General features: G+C 35.3%; 1 protein-coding gene across 1 annotated transcript in view; it reads left to right on the forward strand.

The window, feature by feature from the left end:
• Positions 1 to 18189, forward strand: part of LOC128221770 (uncharacterized) — a 97025-nt gene extending 78836 nt beyond the window's left edge. The window contains exons 28-35 of the mRNA XM_052930372.1: positions 10734 to 10832; positions 11149 to 11278; positions 11951 to 12049; positions 13532 to 13648; positions 14884 to 15000; positions 15529 to 15645; positions 17082 to 17205; positions 18078 to 18189. Of these exons, the coding sequence (XP_052786332.1) occupies positions 10734 to 10832; positions 11149 to 11278; positions 11951 to 12049; positions 13532 to 13648; positions 14884 to 15000; positions 15529 to 15645; positions 17082 to 17205; positions 18078 to 18189 (915 nt within the window). The remainder of the gene's footprint in view (positions 1 to 10733; positions 10833 to 11148; positions 11279 to 11950; positions 12050 to 13531; positions 13649 to 14883; positions 15001 to 15528; positions 15646 to 17081; positions 17206 to 18077) is intronic.
• The last annotated feature ends 561 nt before the right edge of the window (positions 18190 to 18750 follow it).

Here is an 18750-nt window from a genome sequence, read left to right on the forward strand (position 1 = left end):
TGGTAGGTAGGTTTGCGCCTATTTGGTAGGTAGGTTTGCGCCTATTTGGTAGGTAGGGTCTGCGCCTATTTGGTAGGTAGGGTCTGCGCCTATTTGGTAGGTAGGTTTGCGCCTATTTGGTAGGTAGGGTTTGCGCCTATTTGGTAGGTAGGGTCGGCGCCTATTTGGTAGGTAGGGTCTGCGCCTATTTGGTAGGTAGGTTTGCGCCTATTTGGTAGGTAGGGTCGGCGCCTATTTGGTAGGTAGGGTCTGCGCCTATTTGGTAGGTAGGGTCTGCGCCTATTTGGTAGGTAGGGTCGGCGCCTATTTGGTAGGTAGGGTTGGCGCCTATTTTGTAGGTAGGGTCTGCGCCTATTTGGTAGGTAGGGCCTGCGCCTATTTGGTAGGTAGGTTTGCGCCTATTTGGTAGGTAGTGTCTGCGCCTATTTGGTAGGTAGGTTTGCGCCTATTTGGTAGGTAGGGTCTGCGCCTATTTGGTAGGTAGTGTCTGCGCCTATTTGGTAGGTAGGTTTGCGCCTATTGGGTAGGTAGGGTCTGCGCCTATTTGGTTGGTAGGGTCGGCGCCTATTCGGTAGGTAGGTTTGAGAACCGGAACTATAAGTTTGTTTTTAGGCCGGATAAAAAGGGGCTTTTTGACGTACGCAAGAAATACATATAATAATTAGAAGTGGTAGAATATGTGTAAATGATATTTAGAAATAGAACCGGTTTTATATGTGTTTGCTAATGATACAAAAAAACCGGTAAAATATATGTCACTGATATTTAGAAAATACAACTGGTAGACTTTGTGTAAACCATTATGGAGGCTATTCGTTGCCAAAAGTCCAGACGTGTATGTGTGTATTTTAGGTTTGTTACATTGATGATTTACCAATTTATATTTTACAACCGCCAACTCATCGGTTGTATGTTTACATTTTACACTGCACATTTTCATTTTTCATTGTACCAATTGGAGTTCTATTCTCGTTGCATCTATTCAACAGACGATTCAGTCGTGTTTATAAAGTTGTGTATGTTAAACACACGTCATTCTGTGAAAGTCAAATGCCTAGTTTTACATTGCGGTGTGTAGAAGACAGATTTCAGTTCGTAGTTCTACAAAGTACATTGTATGGTGGTGACTTTTCATTCGCAGTTGAACATGTTTACGAGATGAATTTAATTTTATTTATAGACTAGCTCCATGTCTTAACTCCTCCTTACGTCTTTCGGAAATTTCCGCTATCACTCGGCTCTATTTAAACCAATTATTGATACTTTGGACCATGGACATTGCGAACGTTATTATGGACATTACAAATCATCTATATTATGACACTATGGACTATGATTTGGAAACAGGATGGATTATAAATCATTTCATGTCGAATTAAATAATATATGATATTACAACATGTTTTTGTCTATATAATAGTAATTAATACGCACATATGACATGAAATGAATGTATGCAAAATGATACTTGACTCAAACACAACAATATGTAAGTCATTAGCATTAAAATATACTTCAAGAATGAAAAGTCCCATTGTCTTATTTTTCTTTTAAAGCTGCACCCTCACAGATTGACCGTGTTGACAACTATTTTTTATTTTTTGTGTTGGAATTAGCCAATTTTTGCGTAAATGTCTGGATACCAGTGGTATAAGACTGCTGACAAAAGATCAGATACAGTTTTTCAGTTTTACGTTCGCAAATTAATGTTTTATGGCTAAAAGTGATACTACAGTAATGTTTTAAGAAAAATAAAAAAAATGTCGGCAGTTTTCCAAACAATTTAGATCTGTTTTAGTGTGAGTAATCTTATTATTTGTATAGAAAGCGTTGCTGCCAAAATCAGCCGAGTCTGGGACCAAAAAAAGGTTGTCAAAACTGTCAATCTGTGAGAGTGCAGCTTTAAATTACTATAAACACTATTTTAAATTCTACCATTAGAGGACACTTTATTGCCTTTTTGCAATGTTTAAGATTGCAAGTTATATTAGATAATTTAAAATTTACGAAGAAAAAAATCTAAATTTTCATTAAGTTGAAATTATTCACTAAGATGCCCCAGAGGTTTCTTACCTGGTAGCTGGAACTGTATGGATAAAACACACTTAGATTACAACTTCATATAACTCGTACATTATACTGTAACGAATATTATTTTATAGGTAATTAATAAAGTATTTTAATGATGAAGTCAATTTATTGCTAATAAACAATTATTACTTGCTGCTACCTTTTATACCCCACCCACACTCAACAGTCAGGGCTTTTTTTCACATTTAGGTGAAGCGGACCTAGCTCTTTTGGAGGGGAAAAATCGCGCGTTTGTTTTTCTAATCTAAGACTCACGATATCTTTTTTTCATGTTCTTGAAATCCCCCACTTGATTGTTATGGTTCACAGTGGCAGATCCCGTAATTCATAACTGGGGGACACAAGTGGGTTGGAGGGATGTTCTTCCATCCACATGGATATTTTGTTTCAATGATGTATTGAAATAACACGTTTACACCATACATGCTTATTAAGATAGTAATTGTATAACATCAGACAAAACTAGGTGGATATCATTATGATGTCCATCAAAAGTTTCGTGGGTTTGCTGGAGCAGGTTTTGAACAGGGACTTGCGTTAGAGGGGCGTTACTTAGGGGCACAACTTTTTGGACATGATCCCTCGAGTGGGCATGACATTAATATGTTTAAAATATGGGAAGTGGGGTTAGGGGTACTCCCCCTAGAATATTTTAAATATTTTTAGTCTGAATTGGTGCATTATGGCGTAATTAGGTATTTTTTTCTGAGAAATATTGACAAAAAATTAACCTTTAAGTTTACTTGCGGGCCAACTAGGGAGACACAGGCCCTACAGATTCCCCCCCCCACTGAACGACCCGCCCATGGTCCACTAGTAAATAAAATAAATGAACAATTTTTGCTTGCTTGGGTATATAAGTAAAAAAAACAACTGACAGTGGCAGTATAAATCTGGGTCCGTGAGCCCAGCTCTGATACACCCAACTGCAATTGACTAAATAATATGGTGATTTATAACCCATTTAGGAACATTGATCGTCAAAATAAAATAAAAGATGAAGTTAATTTTAGTTTTTATTGTGAAATAAAGAGAGAGTACTCGGACTTACAGCCGGGAATTTACAGGAGGTAGGCGAATATGTTATCTCCCTTGCTTGATTCGACGGAAATAAACGAAAGAAAATCTGATTCGTTAGCTCCGCCCATTCACCTTCGTTTCTTTCGGTGACATTTACCATATAAGGTAAAGGCGAAATCGTTTATCCTTGTAATTCTGAACTTGTCAATTCACTTTTGTAAACCTGGACTTGTTGGACTGCAAATGTTCATTTTACGAATGCGAGTGTCGACTGTACGATTGCAGTTTTACATATGCATGATTCGGCTTTCTCAATTGCATCATCATATTGTTAAAGGCAAGTTATACGATCTATCTTTTAGTGAGTTTATACAGGGTTGATCTGACAAATATACATTTTGACTACTATAATGACAAATGACCAATTAATACGGAAAAACTGACGAATAGAAACAACAAAAAGCACGTCTACATTGACAATTGTAAGAGATATTTAGTACGATTAAGAAGCACCTTGTGGGAATTACACGTATGGACTTTTGGTAACGAATAGCCTCCATAAAACATTGCTAAAAAAAAGAATACAGCTTGGATCGCGGCCACATGGTAATTATTGCAGTGTTAAACTTCCCACTGCAGTAAATTAAAAATTAAATTGGTTTTCAAATTAAAGAGAGACTGCTTTTTCTTTCATTTTATTTGATGAAATATTGAGTTTAAGCAGTGAAACAACAACTGTTAAATGTCAAATTGATTAAGTTGTTTATATCAAAATATACGTATTCAACACTTTTTAAATTCAATATCAAACTTTATATTGCAGTTTATAAGAAAAATGAACAGCCCGTTTTTCAAACGTTTTCTTTTACTTTGAAGCTGGATATTCGACCATTTGCTTTCATACAAAACAAATAACAGACGAAAACAGATGTTCGAACATACATAGGGTCATCGTTCAAGTATATTTTTGAACTGTGTGTCGTTGTAATACGTAATAAAAACTTCTCCGAAAAATCCAAACAACAATTAACAGATTAAATGATTTTTTTAACCCAACCACACTAAAAAATTTGTCAATGACCTAGCGTAGTCTTATTCTTTAGCTAGAACACGGCTTGTCTTCAAGCGAATAAGACTAGTTGCTGACAATGAATGATGACTAAATACCCATGTATTATGAAACAAACTCTAAACTTAAAACCTTTTTTATTCAATGATAATCCGCACTTGTTTTGCTAACATGTTAGATCTTTCAACTATTTTTAAAAAAATGGCGGCGTAGTTATTGGTCTCGTATTCATTTCTTGTTAAAATTTAAAAGTACTTTGGTTAGTTTTTTGGAACATTGATGCATTAATAAAAGTAAAAAAAAAATAGCGGGAGAACTTTATCCACAAACCGGAACTAGAAAATTGACCGCTACATCATCAGCTATTTTTTCAAGGGCTAGCGTCATATAAAACACTTCCTTCGAAAAAGGGGGTATTTGGAAAATCAATTTCAAATATAAATAAAACTCAAAAATAAGCTTAAAAGAAACAGCAAATTTATAGAAAACACTCTCCTCTCGTGAAAATATGTTTTTCTATCGTTAAATAAAATATGATCTTACACTGCAATCATCAAATATCATCTATTCCATACGTTTAATGAGTATTTCGTCTTAAAAGTTTCCAGAAGTTGTTTTTATGCGAGATCGAAATGAATGTTCACAATTCAAATTTATGTGTTTTTATTGGTTTTCAGGGAAAGCGAAAGAGAGCTGTATACGAGAAACTGATATACTAAAGGCCTTATCAGACTACATTCACTATATATCTTACAGTGAATAAATACATCTTTTCTACTCTCGTTGCGTTTTCTCGGTTAAGTTTGATATTTAATTATAAAGGTAAGTACTTATATAGACATATTGACTGATTCTGCCTCTTTAAGACATTTTTAATTCTTTCAATGCCGAGTTTTAACCGCTTAAGACGCTTTTCCCAAATACTGGATTTCATATACAAAACAGCGTCAATTGAAACCTCTCAACATTAATTTTGTATTCTTACAGTGTGGACATACCACGTGACATATCGCTCAGTAACCGAGTATAGTGTACATTTTTCCGCCTCTGATATGTTTTATAAAAATTGATATAAAAATAACAAACTTACAGCGATAATTCTTTCCGAATCGAGCTGTCTTTTGCTTCATGTTATAACCAAATCACGTGGTATGTCAACACTGATAGAGGCGAATCGAATGATTGTTTTTATCTCGTGGCCACGACTTACTAACAAGTTCTAACGACTTACTATCTCCTGGCCATCCCAAGTTCAAACCGATTAAGATGCTGGCCCAAATTTATACATACTAGACAGTGTCAATAAAAACCTCTCCATATTTAACTTGGCATTGTCACAGCGGCATGGAGGTTAAATGTGTTACTTTGTTTTATCTCGTGGCAACGACTCAGTTACTCGTTCCCAAGACTTACTCGTGACCATCCTCTAACCGATTAAGACCTTGTTTAAGTTAAAGATTATACATACTAGGGAGTTTCAATGGAAACCTCTCAGTATTTAATTTGGCATTCGCAAAGCGGCATAGAGTTGAAATGTGTAATTTGATTTCATCTCTTAGCCACGACTTACTCGTTCCCACGACTAACTATCTCGTGGCCATCCCGAGTTCTTCCCGGTTACGACGTTGGTTAATATTAAATAGTATGAATACTACGTAATTGTTAGATGCCATGAAGTAAGAATTTCACGCTCAAGAAAGGACGGAGTGAGCGAAGCGAACGAACCTTTTTTTAATAACTTAATTGTAACTTTAGGTTATCTTACTGTCTAAGAATACTATCTCATTGGCTGACACATTGTCAACACAAGATCTAACGCAGGGAGTGTTTTTTATAGTAAAATCCTATATCACAAAATGCGTCGCAAATACATAATCGGATGGAAAAGATGAAACCATCCTAACATAAATATCTGGCAAATGTAAACCATTCATCCGTATATCAATTCAACGATATCGAGAAATGTAGATCTGGTATTGATGTTGATGCTTGCGAAGCCATTCAAGAACCCAACATTCATTGTATGTGGTGCAATAGATCAGGGTCTTGAATAAAACCATAATAAACCAACAATGATGACGACGACGATGCTACTTCTGCTGCTGCCGCTGCTGCTGCTGATGATGATGATGATGATGATGAGGAGGAGGAGGTGGAGGAGGAGGAGGAGGAGGAGGCGGAGGAGGACGGTGACAGTGACGGTTATGATGATGATGATGATGATGATGATGGTGGTGTTGATGCTACTGCTGTTGCTTCTGCTACTGATGATGACAATTATTATTATTATTATTATTATTATTATTGTTATTATTATTATTATTATCATTATTATTATTATTATTATTATTATTATTATTATTATTATTATTATTGTTATTGTTATTATTATTATTATTATTATTATTATTATTATTATTATTATTATTATTGTTATTATTATTATTATTATCATTATTATTATTATTATTATTATTATTATTATTATTATTATTATTGTTATTATTATTATTATTATCATTATTATTATTATTATTATTGTTATTGTTATTGTTATTATTATTATTATTATTATTATTATTATTATTATTATTATTATTGTTATTGTTATTATTATTATTATTATTATTATTATTATTATTATTATTATTATTATTATTATTATTGTTATTATGATGATTATAATAATAATGATGATAATGATAATGATGATGCTGCTGCTGCTGATGATGATGATGATGTCTGAATGAATGAAAAAAGAAGCATATTAAATCAACACTGAAACACATCGTTGTTGTTTTGCAGTGCAAATAAACTTAATCACGAGGGGTCAATGTTCTAGTTTAAATCATAAAAGTCTAAGAGTGACCTAAATACAATGTTCTGAAATTCTTACAGGCCCAGTATGCTAGGTATATGATAATACTGAAATTGTTCTGGCATGCATTTATATACGTTTTGTTTTGTTTTTAGGAAAGCCTTTTTTAAAGAAAGAAGTTATCACAGCATGCTTTAAAGGGACTTGACACCAGATATTGCAATTGCAAGAAAAAAAATGAAAACTTACAAAATATTGATATCATTGTGTACAACGCATTGAATCTTACTTACTGATGTATCACATCGCTTACGACACAAGTATCATTCGCAGTATTTTTCCAATTCGAAATTTACTTGGTTTGTCTGCTATGGAGGTGCTAGTTGAATTGTAAAATAGCCTCGATATATGTATCAGCCAATTCACGTGACTGTCATTGGCTAACTATACTCACTATAAACTGGGTAACCAGTATGCGCTTTTTAAACGGGAAAACTCTGAGACAAAAACATCAATCATGTAAATGATTTATTGTCGGCCGCATGTATATTAGCTCGTATTGACAATTCTATGCTTGTTTATGGAAATAATGTATTTGATTCGGCCATCTGATGTCTTACCCCTTTCAAGTAATATAAACACTGGATATGTTTACTATAAGAAAGTGATGGGTTTACAATTCAAGGTTTATGTCATTTTATCACATATTCAGCTGTCGTCAAACTCTAATTGAACATTAAGGACAAAACCAAATACAATTTCAAACTAACACAATAACTTTATATACAGTCGAATCCCGTTGGCTCGAACTCACTTAGCTATATTTCCCCGTTGGCTCCAACTCGCTTGACTATATTTCCTCATTGGCTCGAACTCGAGGTATGGGACCGATTTCTTAATACTAAAGGTAAGCATTCCCAGTTGGCTCGAATTTCCCGAGGCTCGATGTATATTCGTCAGTTCCTAAGAGTTCGAGCCAACGAGTATCATTTATGAAAACAAAGTCATTAGGCATCATTGGGTTCACCCCCCCCCCCAGCTCTCTTTTACTTCATTTGAAATATAACTCCATCAGTCAAAAGCCATCAGTTGGTGAGAATGGTCTTGTTGTAAAGGTGTCTGCCGCTCAACCAAGAGGTGTTGGATCCGATCCCCCCAAGAAGCACTTTCCAATGACCTCTCAAAATGGACTCCAATACGTGTTTCATTCGAGGAAACGATATCGAACGTGACTTATTAGCTATCAACTGTATTGCCCATTGAGATGTAGTAGTTAACAGAAACTAAGCAAAATAAATAAACATTGATACAATCGTGTGATATGCTTACTAAAGAAGTGAATAGAACGTTTTTTCTGATGTGTGTAAATATAAAAATATAATAGGATCATAAATACATATATTCCATATGCAGTCGAATCTCACTCTGTTATCTCGATGTTCTGATTATGTCGAACTATTTTCGGATATGTTAGGTTAAATAAGAAATATTTTGTATTTCGGTTATATCAAATGTTTGTTATCTCGAAGTAAGTCCCGAGTTACCACGGACTTCGACATTATTTTGACGGACGAGTTTTGGATCGACTTCGTATTCTTATAGTATTTTATGACGAATGAATAACTTGAGAATATTCATTGCACCTTTAACAAATAGTGAATAACAATGGCTATATATACCACATGTAACTGATAAGGTCAACTCTTCTTGTTGAAGATACAAGATGTTGTCAATGCAATGGAGACATATATTACTAGCTGTACTCTATCTTAGTATCCTTGGTAAGTGTAAATTATATTTGCATACTATCAAACACCTTGTTAGGGGTCAACATTTTTTGTCGAATCAGAAGGAAATACTTCAAAATAACAATTCATTTATTTCAGTCTGTATAAATATTTAGAATATGTCAGTAAGTATTTGGTGTTTGTTCACCATAAGTTATAAACTATCTCAATTACAGTTTGTTAAAAGTCTTTATTCGAAGCAAAATGTTGCCTTCCGATGTAGCATTTATGACGCAATTTATCACGTGTTATACACACACTGTATATTGCTAAAGGATGAGTGTGGTCGAGTGGTAGAGGCGTCCGCCACTCGACCAAAAGGCAATGTGTTCGCTCCCCACCAGGGGTACGTTGATGTACTTTGAGCTGTTTTGACAATCTAGCGTGAATAAATTACAAATTTTATCTGTCATTATTATATATAAATAATGCTTATGCCCACCTTAAAGGGGCAAATGATTAGTTACGACTGATTGATGCAAAAAAATGCTTTTATTGTAATGCATTATTATGTTAATATATTATACATTCAAATGTTATAATCACAACCAAAAAAGCATATGATTTGTGAACTTACATAATAATATATTTTGGCGCTTTTTTAAAAGGGAGTTTTTGGCCACGTAGCTATTTATTGAAAACATCATTTTTAACAGCTAATATTTTTTATCTGTACGCAAAATATAATATTATGCATTTTATATCTTTTTCAGTCAAGTCAAATGAGTTTTACATTTTTTTTTCTATACTGGGCAGTTGCCTAATTCCGGATTTGCATAAATATTCGGAAATCGTTTATAAAGCGTTTCGGCGACCGTGATCAATATAGAATGATCACAGTCTACGCAACTGACCTCCATAGCAACAGAAACCACACAAAAGTGCAGCTATTCTAGTATTACCCCAAAATAAATACCTCTAAACTTTCGTTTTCCTAAATGTCAATATTTAGTCACGTTGGGATGACGTCACACAGCGCGAGCTTTTATATTGAGGTTCGACAGGATTATCTTTAAACACTAGACCTACTGTACGATGTTTATGACTTATCTTCAATCACGAAATACAATGACAATTACATATAAAGTAAATAAATTGACGATGTCATTGTTTTGTGTTGTGCAGGATTTGATATGAAAACGAAGCAAAAATGAAGCAGATTCGTACTTTCAAAAATTATAAAATTTATATACAGGTTAAACATTTAATACATGATGTTCATTTAAGCAGCATTTAAATATTTGTATATTGACTTGATAATGTTTACTTTGCTCTTTGAAAAAATCCGAATATTTAGGTACTGAATGCAGGTTTTTTGTCGTCGTTTATGCCCTTATTTCGTACTGAATATTATATTATAATTAATTGTTTTTTTCTCTTTTATTCTTTTTCCAGTTTGGTTGATATAAGACCCAAAAAAATTCTATTAAAATTTTATGCACTTATGTTCAGTAATTATGACAATATTTTAAGAAACTTCAAAATTGATCCGGAATTAGGCAACTGTCCAGTATGTTGATCCTTTAAAACTGCATTTGAAAGTCATCACTGGGACACAAAACATTTCCTTGTTAATCCGAGCGGTGATGCAATAACGAGAGGTTTAGGACTGTCTTTTTAAAGGGCTTCTTGAATATCGCTATGACGTTTGAGTTTCAATGTATTTTTTACTGGTAATTAAGCACCACACATATACGGCAGTCATTTAACTGCAATACGAATATCACTTAAAAAGAGAAAAAAACATGGTGATGTTTATTTAACTAAGAATTTGAATGAAAATTCTAAATAATGACAATCTATACCAATTGATTTTTCATATCAAGACAACGTACACATAAAAACTGGGTGCCAGCTACCGACTGCCCAAGCATTTTGTTTATAAAGCCTTACTGGCATCATGGTAATGAAATGTCTTTAACCAATTTCTATAAAATTACGTTTACAGGAACAACGTTTGCAACGACATGCTCTACATCCCTGGATTGCCCGCATTTGGGCTGCACAGGCACTTCACCCGCCTGTATTAATGGACAATGCCAATGTGGTACGTATCCAGAATATAATTTATTTAGGGTTAAGGTTGGGGTTAGACAAGGTATGCACCTAACCCTGACCATCATGCAATGGGAATTCTACTGTATTTATAGCATTATTTCACCCACCAGTATAGATGGACAATATCAGTGTGGTACGAATCAAGAATACAGATGGCACTTCTTATATTTAGTGAATTCCACAGTATTTAGAGAGTTATTGCGTACGCACACATTGACTGAGAATGTCAGTGTAGTACATTTCTAGATTATAGTTAATACCCCTCCTTTAAAAGGAATTCCACTGTATTTACTGAATTGTTGTAGCCACCTGTATTGATGGGCAATTTCAGTGTGGAACTTGCCCAGGATACAGTTGATGCTTATCTTGTATTGGAATTTGACTGTATTTACTGTAATGTTGTAGCCGTCTGTATGAGTGGTAAAGGACAGTGTGGTACTCATCCAGAATACTGTTGACGCCCCTAATGTAAAAAGAAAGTCCACTGTATTTACTGTATGATAGTACCCGTCTGTATGTATTAACAATGTCAGGTGTGGTACGAATGAAAAAATGTCCCACCTGTATTGGGAATTTCACTGCCAGTATGGTACTTGTCCAGAATAAAGTTGACGCCCCTCGTGTACTTGGAATTACACTGTATTTACTGCACTGTTATAGCCACCAAGATTGAGAATACCCTTGCGAAACTTATCCAGTTGACGCCCTCCCGTATAAGGAATTCCACTGTATTTACTGTAATGTTGTGGCCGCCTGTATAGATGGACAATGCCAGTGTGGTACTTATCTAGAATGCAGTTCATACCCCTCCTGTAATTAGGAATTCCACTGTCTTTACTGTATTATGGTAGCTTTTGTATTGATGAACAATGGCTTCCTTCCTTGCAGAAGTGCTGAATGCGTATCTTTGCTGATTATTACGAGTTTTTAAAGGCATTGACCATTTGTTTCAGTTGTAAGCTTGCACGTGGTATTTTCTAAATCCTTTAACGCATTGTATACTGTCATACCCACTCAACAATTCCAATACGGCATGTATTGGAACATGCAATAGTTAAAGGAAATAGAAAGCAATAGAAATTTAAAGTTTTGTTTGTATATTTTCAGGAACCGGAGTCGACCCGACGTGTACAAGAGACGATCAGTGTACGGGTCTAGTTTGTCACCAGTCAAAACATGCCTGCATCAACAACAAGTGTGTTTGCAGTAAGCGATTTCGTTTTGATTTACAAATCGATAACACAAAATTAAGATAAATTCATCCGAATGCTTTCGGCAACTATAAATTAAGTGCATTCTACCAGTAGCCGAACTTTAATAAAAAACACTCTATATGGAGGCATCATGAAAACACCAAACGACATTGAACTCTAGACACAAACGTACAAACACCACCTACACAAAACACCGCAAAGAGATCATACACTTTGCCTTTTAACCAAGTTCATACCACTAGTACTATTATTCTCGTTTCATTATCATTTTTAATTGTAAGTGTATCATTGGAATGTGACTATTTCCTCCAATTTGAATCATTTGAATGGTGACTTCTGCCACCCAACCCGTGAAACAAAGATACCTGCCAGCTCTACCGCACTTAGTACTCTTAATCTCTTTCATTACCATTTTTAGTTGTAAGTGTATCATTGGAATACAATGTGACTATTTCCTCCAATTTGAATCACAGGTGACTTCTGCCACCCAATCTGTGCAACAAAGGTACCTGCCTGCTCTACCACATTTATTACTCTTAATATTATTGTATTATGTTTTACAATAGTATAAATTAATAGTAATTAACAAATAGTCATTTTATCATTTGAATCATAGGTGACTTCTGACACCCAACTCATGCAACAAAGGCACCTGCCTGGTCTACCACTTGTTCACTTCATATCCTTGTATTATCATTTACAGTAACAAATAGTCATTTTATCATTTGAATCATAGGTGACTTCTGACACCCAACTCATGCAACAAAGGTACCTGCCTGGTCTACCACTTGTTCACTTAATATCCTTGTATTATCGTTTACAATAACAAATAGTCATTTTATCATTTGAATCATAGGTGACTTCTGACACCCAACTCATGCAACAAAGGTACCTGCCTGGTCTATCACTTGTTCACTTAATATCCTTGTATTATCATTTACAATAACAAATAGTAATTTTATCATTTGAATCACAGGTGACTTCTGACACCCAACTCATGCAACAAAGGTACCTGCCTGGTCTACCACTTGTTCACTTAATATCCTTGCATTATCATTTACAATAACAAATAGTAATTTTATCATTATGCCCCCACAAAGTGGCGGCATATAGGGTTGCCCTTGTCCGTACGTACGTCTGTCTGTCTGTACGTACGTACGTCCCGAAGATTGTTTCCGATCTAATTCTTAAAAACCGTTTGTCCAATCCTCACCAAACTTTAAACACATGTTTGTGACCATAATATCTTGATCAAGTTCCTTAGCCATGGAAATCGCTTTTGTCATTTAGGAGTTACGGCCCTTTATTTGCAAAAAAAGACTTGAAAAATACGTCCCGAAGATTGTTTCCGATCTAATTCTTGAAAACTGTTTGTCCAATCCTCACCAAACTTTAAACACATGTTTGTGACCATAATATCTTGATCAAGTTCGATAGTCATGGAAATCGCGGTAGTCATTTATTTGAATCACAGGTGACTACTGCCACCCTAACCCATGCAACAAAGGTACCTGCCGCTTGTATCACACTTCCCACTGGACATCCTTCAAGTGCACGTGTCCGCCTGGTATCAACGGAACCACGTGTGATGGTATGTTGAAACCAGTTACAAATTTGTACTGAATAATTCCATTTGTGCTTATTGCTACTGAATATCAATATAAAATACTATCAATTATACAAAGAAATAGTTTTGAATTTTCACTAAAGTCTAACGGAGCACTGTAAAAAACCGTTTTGGAAACAGGTTTGTCTAAGTAACTAATCGTCTATCAAAACTCCGGTAATAAACAAAGACGGGGTTCGTTAAGCGTCATAGACCGCTCTTTTTTATTTAAAATGGTGAAGAAAAATAAAAATTTACACTGACAAAGAACAGAATAAGTAAATGATAAACATTAGCAGGGTATTCACCCCTCGTAATATATGATAGCACACAAATAGCAAGGTGTATTAAAAAAACGTTTAAAGAATAATACATACTTTATAAGAGGATCCATGCCACCATATCCATGTAATTCGCCAATAATTTCATGTGAAAACACCTGGACAGCACTGTGTATCATACAAACAAGAACATATCAGCATGTTACATATATTTCAAAGAACCCTTGCCTCAGGGATCCATGCAACACTTGAGAACAATAAAAACAGCAACTCATTTAATTATAATCACTTAGTAGCTTACAGTTCTTTTAAAAGACCATTGCCATCATGTATGTGTAACTTACCGAGGTGAAAACGTGCATAAACATAATATTAACAGCCCAATTCCTCCAAAAACATAATTCTTTCTAACTATTGCACATCCAGTGAGAGGAACCGTGCCACGGCTAGATCATTGAAGCTTACTGAATATAACCTGAACAGTACCGTATATATTCAAACTTATGGTTCTAAGATTTCATTAAAGAAGACTCACTTAGTAGAATACAAGTATTTGAGAGGACCCCTGCATTCTAGATCCTTGTAAATGACCGAGGATAACGCGAACAGTAAAGCATGTTATAAAAGAAAACTATCTTGCATTCATTTAACAAGACGAACTATCCGATTGGAACACAGATACAACACAATGTTTCATTATATAAGACTCACTCGGTGGTTTACATATGTTTTCAACGTTTGCCTTCCATATATGTGTGACTTACCAATATGAACACTTGAAACACATACTATAAACAGCCCCCCTTTCATGAAATAATACTTAAGTATTTCAGATCCAGTGAGAGGCGCCCAGCCAGCCTTACCTTAAAAATAGTACACAGTAGCTTATATAACCAGACAAATATATCTATAAGTATTTTATATCTAAATATTCATAAGAGGACCCTTGCCACCCGGACCCATGTAGTTCTCCTATTGGAACTTGTGAGAACACGCAAACTGCACCGTATTTCAACTGTCGCTGTAGATATGGCTTCACAGGCGACAAATGTGAAGGTAAGGACTTGTTTTGCAAAGTTTTATGATGATGGGAGGAACATTCATGTACTTAACATTTGATAGTATTCCTTACGGTTTTTTTTTTTGTTCTACTCTACTTTCAAAACGTTTGTGCTCTGGAATTTTATTCGATACAGTTACACTTCAATGTTCTGTGTTTCTTACAATATTTGAGACAACTGTTTCAACTGAATTTGTTGTTATTTATAATGGGCCTCTGGAATGTACATGTACAAACTTATGATCTGCAGTGTTACCAAAAAATGAACGAAACCCGTTTCAGCCGTACACGTTTTATTCTGGTGCATGAGCACACACTTAGTAGTTTTGTTCATTTTGGTAAAGCGCTCGGCCCAATTTTTGATTGTTTTGTTTGACTTGACAGTTTCATGTAAATAATTAAAAAAAATGTTTCATGTAATTACCAATTTAAATCATTTGTGTGTCAACTGAATAATGTTCCCATACTCTTTTGAAATAAAATAAAAACTAAAAAAACAACGATTTTATGTCATATTTTAACAGAAAACCACCATTGTGAGAAGTCACCATGTATGCATAACGGTAGCTGCATAACACGCCACTCGTATCCCTTCTACTATTGCCAATGCCATCAACCGTACTACGGAGGTCGTTGTGAGCGTAAGAACTCTTTTTACGATTGTCTATTTTATATTATACTATTGCCCTTGCATTAAACAGTATTGCGGATACCGTTGTCGGAGTAAGAATACGCTTTACATGTGTATTTTTTTATATACTATAACTATAAACTTCATTAATAACTTACAACTTCATTTTCATCCGGCACGTCCAAACCAGTTTAGCATTTTAACAGCCCCAATGTTATGTAGGTGTTGTTTATACGTTTGTATCTCTAGTTTTTAGGCGTTTGGTCCCTTGCATTGTGCCCCTAAACAACGTTGCTGTTTTCGACTACAATGCTTGTCCCTGTAGTTTTGTCATGCTATATTTACTATTTAAGGATTGAAATTCGACCTTTTTCATTTTGGGGGGTATGGTATGCAATGGGGCTGTTCAAAATGGGTGGAGTCCGAACCCCATGAAATGCAAAAGGACGAATTTCAATACTTATATTAACATTTATTTAAATGTACCTTTCTGCTAAAATAAATAGATTATTCAAGAGCATTTTCTCTTTTTTCTTTCTCTCGTTGTCCTCAACGGTGGGTAAATTCGAACAGCTACGGTAACCTAAATCTATAAAACAATGAATGCGCAGAATAAATAGTTCCTTATGCATGGTTTCATTTCTATATTTTCAAGGAAAAGTATATTTTAACAACGTATTATAACTGTATTACAGCTAGAAAAATACAACTTGAGTTATGAAAAATTAACAATAACAAGAAAACAACAAAAATATCGCCACCTACAAAGTTCTCATTATATCTCGCGATAATACGCGATACAAGCGTTTGTTGGTCACGAGTTTTCAAATTGGAAAGAAATTCCAGTCAATTTACTTGTTGGGCGTTATGTTTAAGGATAAGTTTGTGTATGAACCATGTTGGAATACGGTGTTGGACAAATCAGCAAGTGCATTGTCATTTCTTTGGAAGTAAATATCGGATGAAACGACAGTGGCGGTGGGTGGGGTAACGTGTTAAGCAATGGGAACTTTCGCAGAAGGAAAGCCAGAGGTTGAACTGAGCTCTTTATTCTGGACGTTGCTGGGTGCAATATAATATGTTATTGTTTCATTTCCTCGATTTCATGTTTTGTCAGATGCTTTATTTTTACCAAATGTCAAATCCAAATTCCGAAATGAGTCGTCATCATTGTCATTTACTATACTTCAACTGTTCCATCCATCATGAAATAAAAATCTATATTAAAATCAATCAAATTATCGTTGCTCATTTTGTTTTAACTGTTTTACTGCAGATTTTAGTTACGCAGGTCGCCAATAAATTTACTACGATTTCATTGAACAAAATAGTTCCGTAGTAAATATGCCCCGCCCATTAGTATTATTGAGCCCAATTACAGGACAGAAGTATCGAACAAACGCACGCTATTTCTATGGGAATTTATCATATACATTTTTGTTGCAGGTGAAAACTTTTGCCACTCCAACCCCTGCCACCACTACGGAGCAACATGCACCAATGGTTACCATAACTACACTTGTGTGTGTCACACTGAAGCCTGTAGGACGGCCATGGCGTTGGACGGCATGTATATTTATAGTTAACCTCTGTCTCATTTGTGTATAATGTGAAAGATGTTTATATTTGCACACAAAACACAATGCACATACAATATTTAAAATAGTGTTACCGGGGGTGTTGTTGTTTTCGTTGTTTTCGTTGTTGGTGGTTGTGGCAATGGTGGCTGGGGTGTTGTTCATTTCGTTGTTGTTGTCGGTGGTGGGGGTGGTGGTGTTTATTTTGTTAGCTACCGGGCTTGTTCCTGTATTTCTAATATTTTGTCACGGTATCATTACCTATGCAGGTGTTTAGAAAGTATGCAAGCGGCCCGGTAATGCACTCGCTTCGTTAGAGAGGGCCCAGGATTCGAAACCCGGACTGCCTGCACATTTTTCTCACCCTGTGACAAATTGTGCCCAACGAGGGTCTTGACGGAAATGTACTCAATAATCTTACCCATGGTTTCGTTAAAATCATGTTTACCTTGTTTTCTTTCCTGCCAATTATGGCAATGAAGTATGTCCGGTACCGTTACCAAATCAGCTGATGAGAATGAGAGTACGAGGCATTGTACCTTAGTCGGTACAACAATCGCCCTATATGAGGTTTTTGAGGTTCCGGGCTCGAGCCCCGGTCTGGCTGCACCGTCACCTTCTGACCATATAACTCTAGCAATTAATACATAGTTGTGCAACACCAAAATGTCACCAATCTATTAATGACAATATATGGGATTTTTCACAAATCCTTTAATACTCATAAAAGTAACGAGTTTATTGATATTATAAATAAACGAGTAAACGAGTTTGATGCATTTTTTTCCTAATGTTTGCTAGAAAAAGGGTATGAATATTTTCGCATAAAACGTATGTATTTGTTATATAACATTTTCACTCACAGACTGTACAGCCCACATCACGTGCGAAAATGGCGGTACGTGTGTGGCTTCGACAACCCATCCGACTACCTATACGTGTCAATGCGAGCATGGCTACACTGGGGATCATTGTGAACGTACGCAAGCCAAAAGTTTATATGTATTTAAAGATAATACTTTTTTCAATATAATGTACTCTATGGTTATACACCATGGTTGTACCGTATGATTGTACAATTGGGTTATACACCATAGTTGTACCCTATGATTGTACAATTGGGTTATACACCATGGTTGTACCCTATGATTGTACAATTGGGTTATACACCATGGTTGTACCCTATGATTGTACAATTGGGTTATACACCATGGTTGTACCCTATGATTGTACAATTGGGTAATACACCATAGTTGTACCCTATGATTGTACAATTGGGTAATACACCATAGTTGTACCCTATGATTGTACAATTGGGTTATACACCATGGTTGTACCCTATGATTGTACAATTGGGTTATACACCATAGTTGTACCCTATGATTGTACAATTGGGTTATACACCATGGTTGTACCCTATGATTGTACAATTGGGTTATACACCATGGTTGTACCCTATGATTGTACAATTGGGTTATACACCATGGTTGTACCCTATGATTGTACAATTGGGTTATACACCATGGTTGTACCCTATG

Source organism: Mya arenaria, chromosome 16 (assembly GCF_026914265.1).
Source record: "Mya arenaria isolate MELC-2E11 chromosome 16, ASM2691426v1".
Taxonomy (NCBI): Eukaryota; Metazoa; Mollusca; class Bivalvia; order Myida; family Myidae; genus Mya; species Mya arenaria.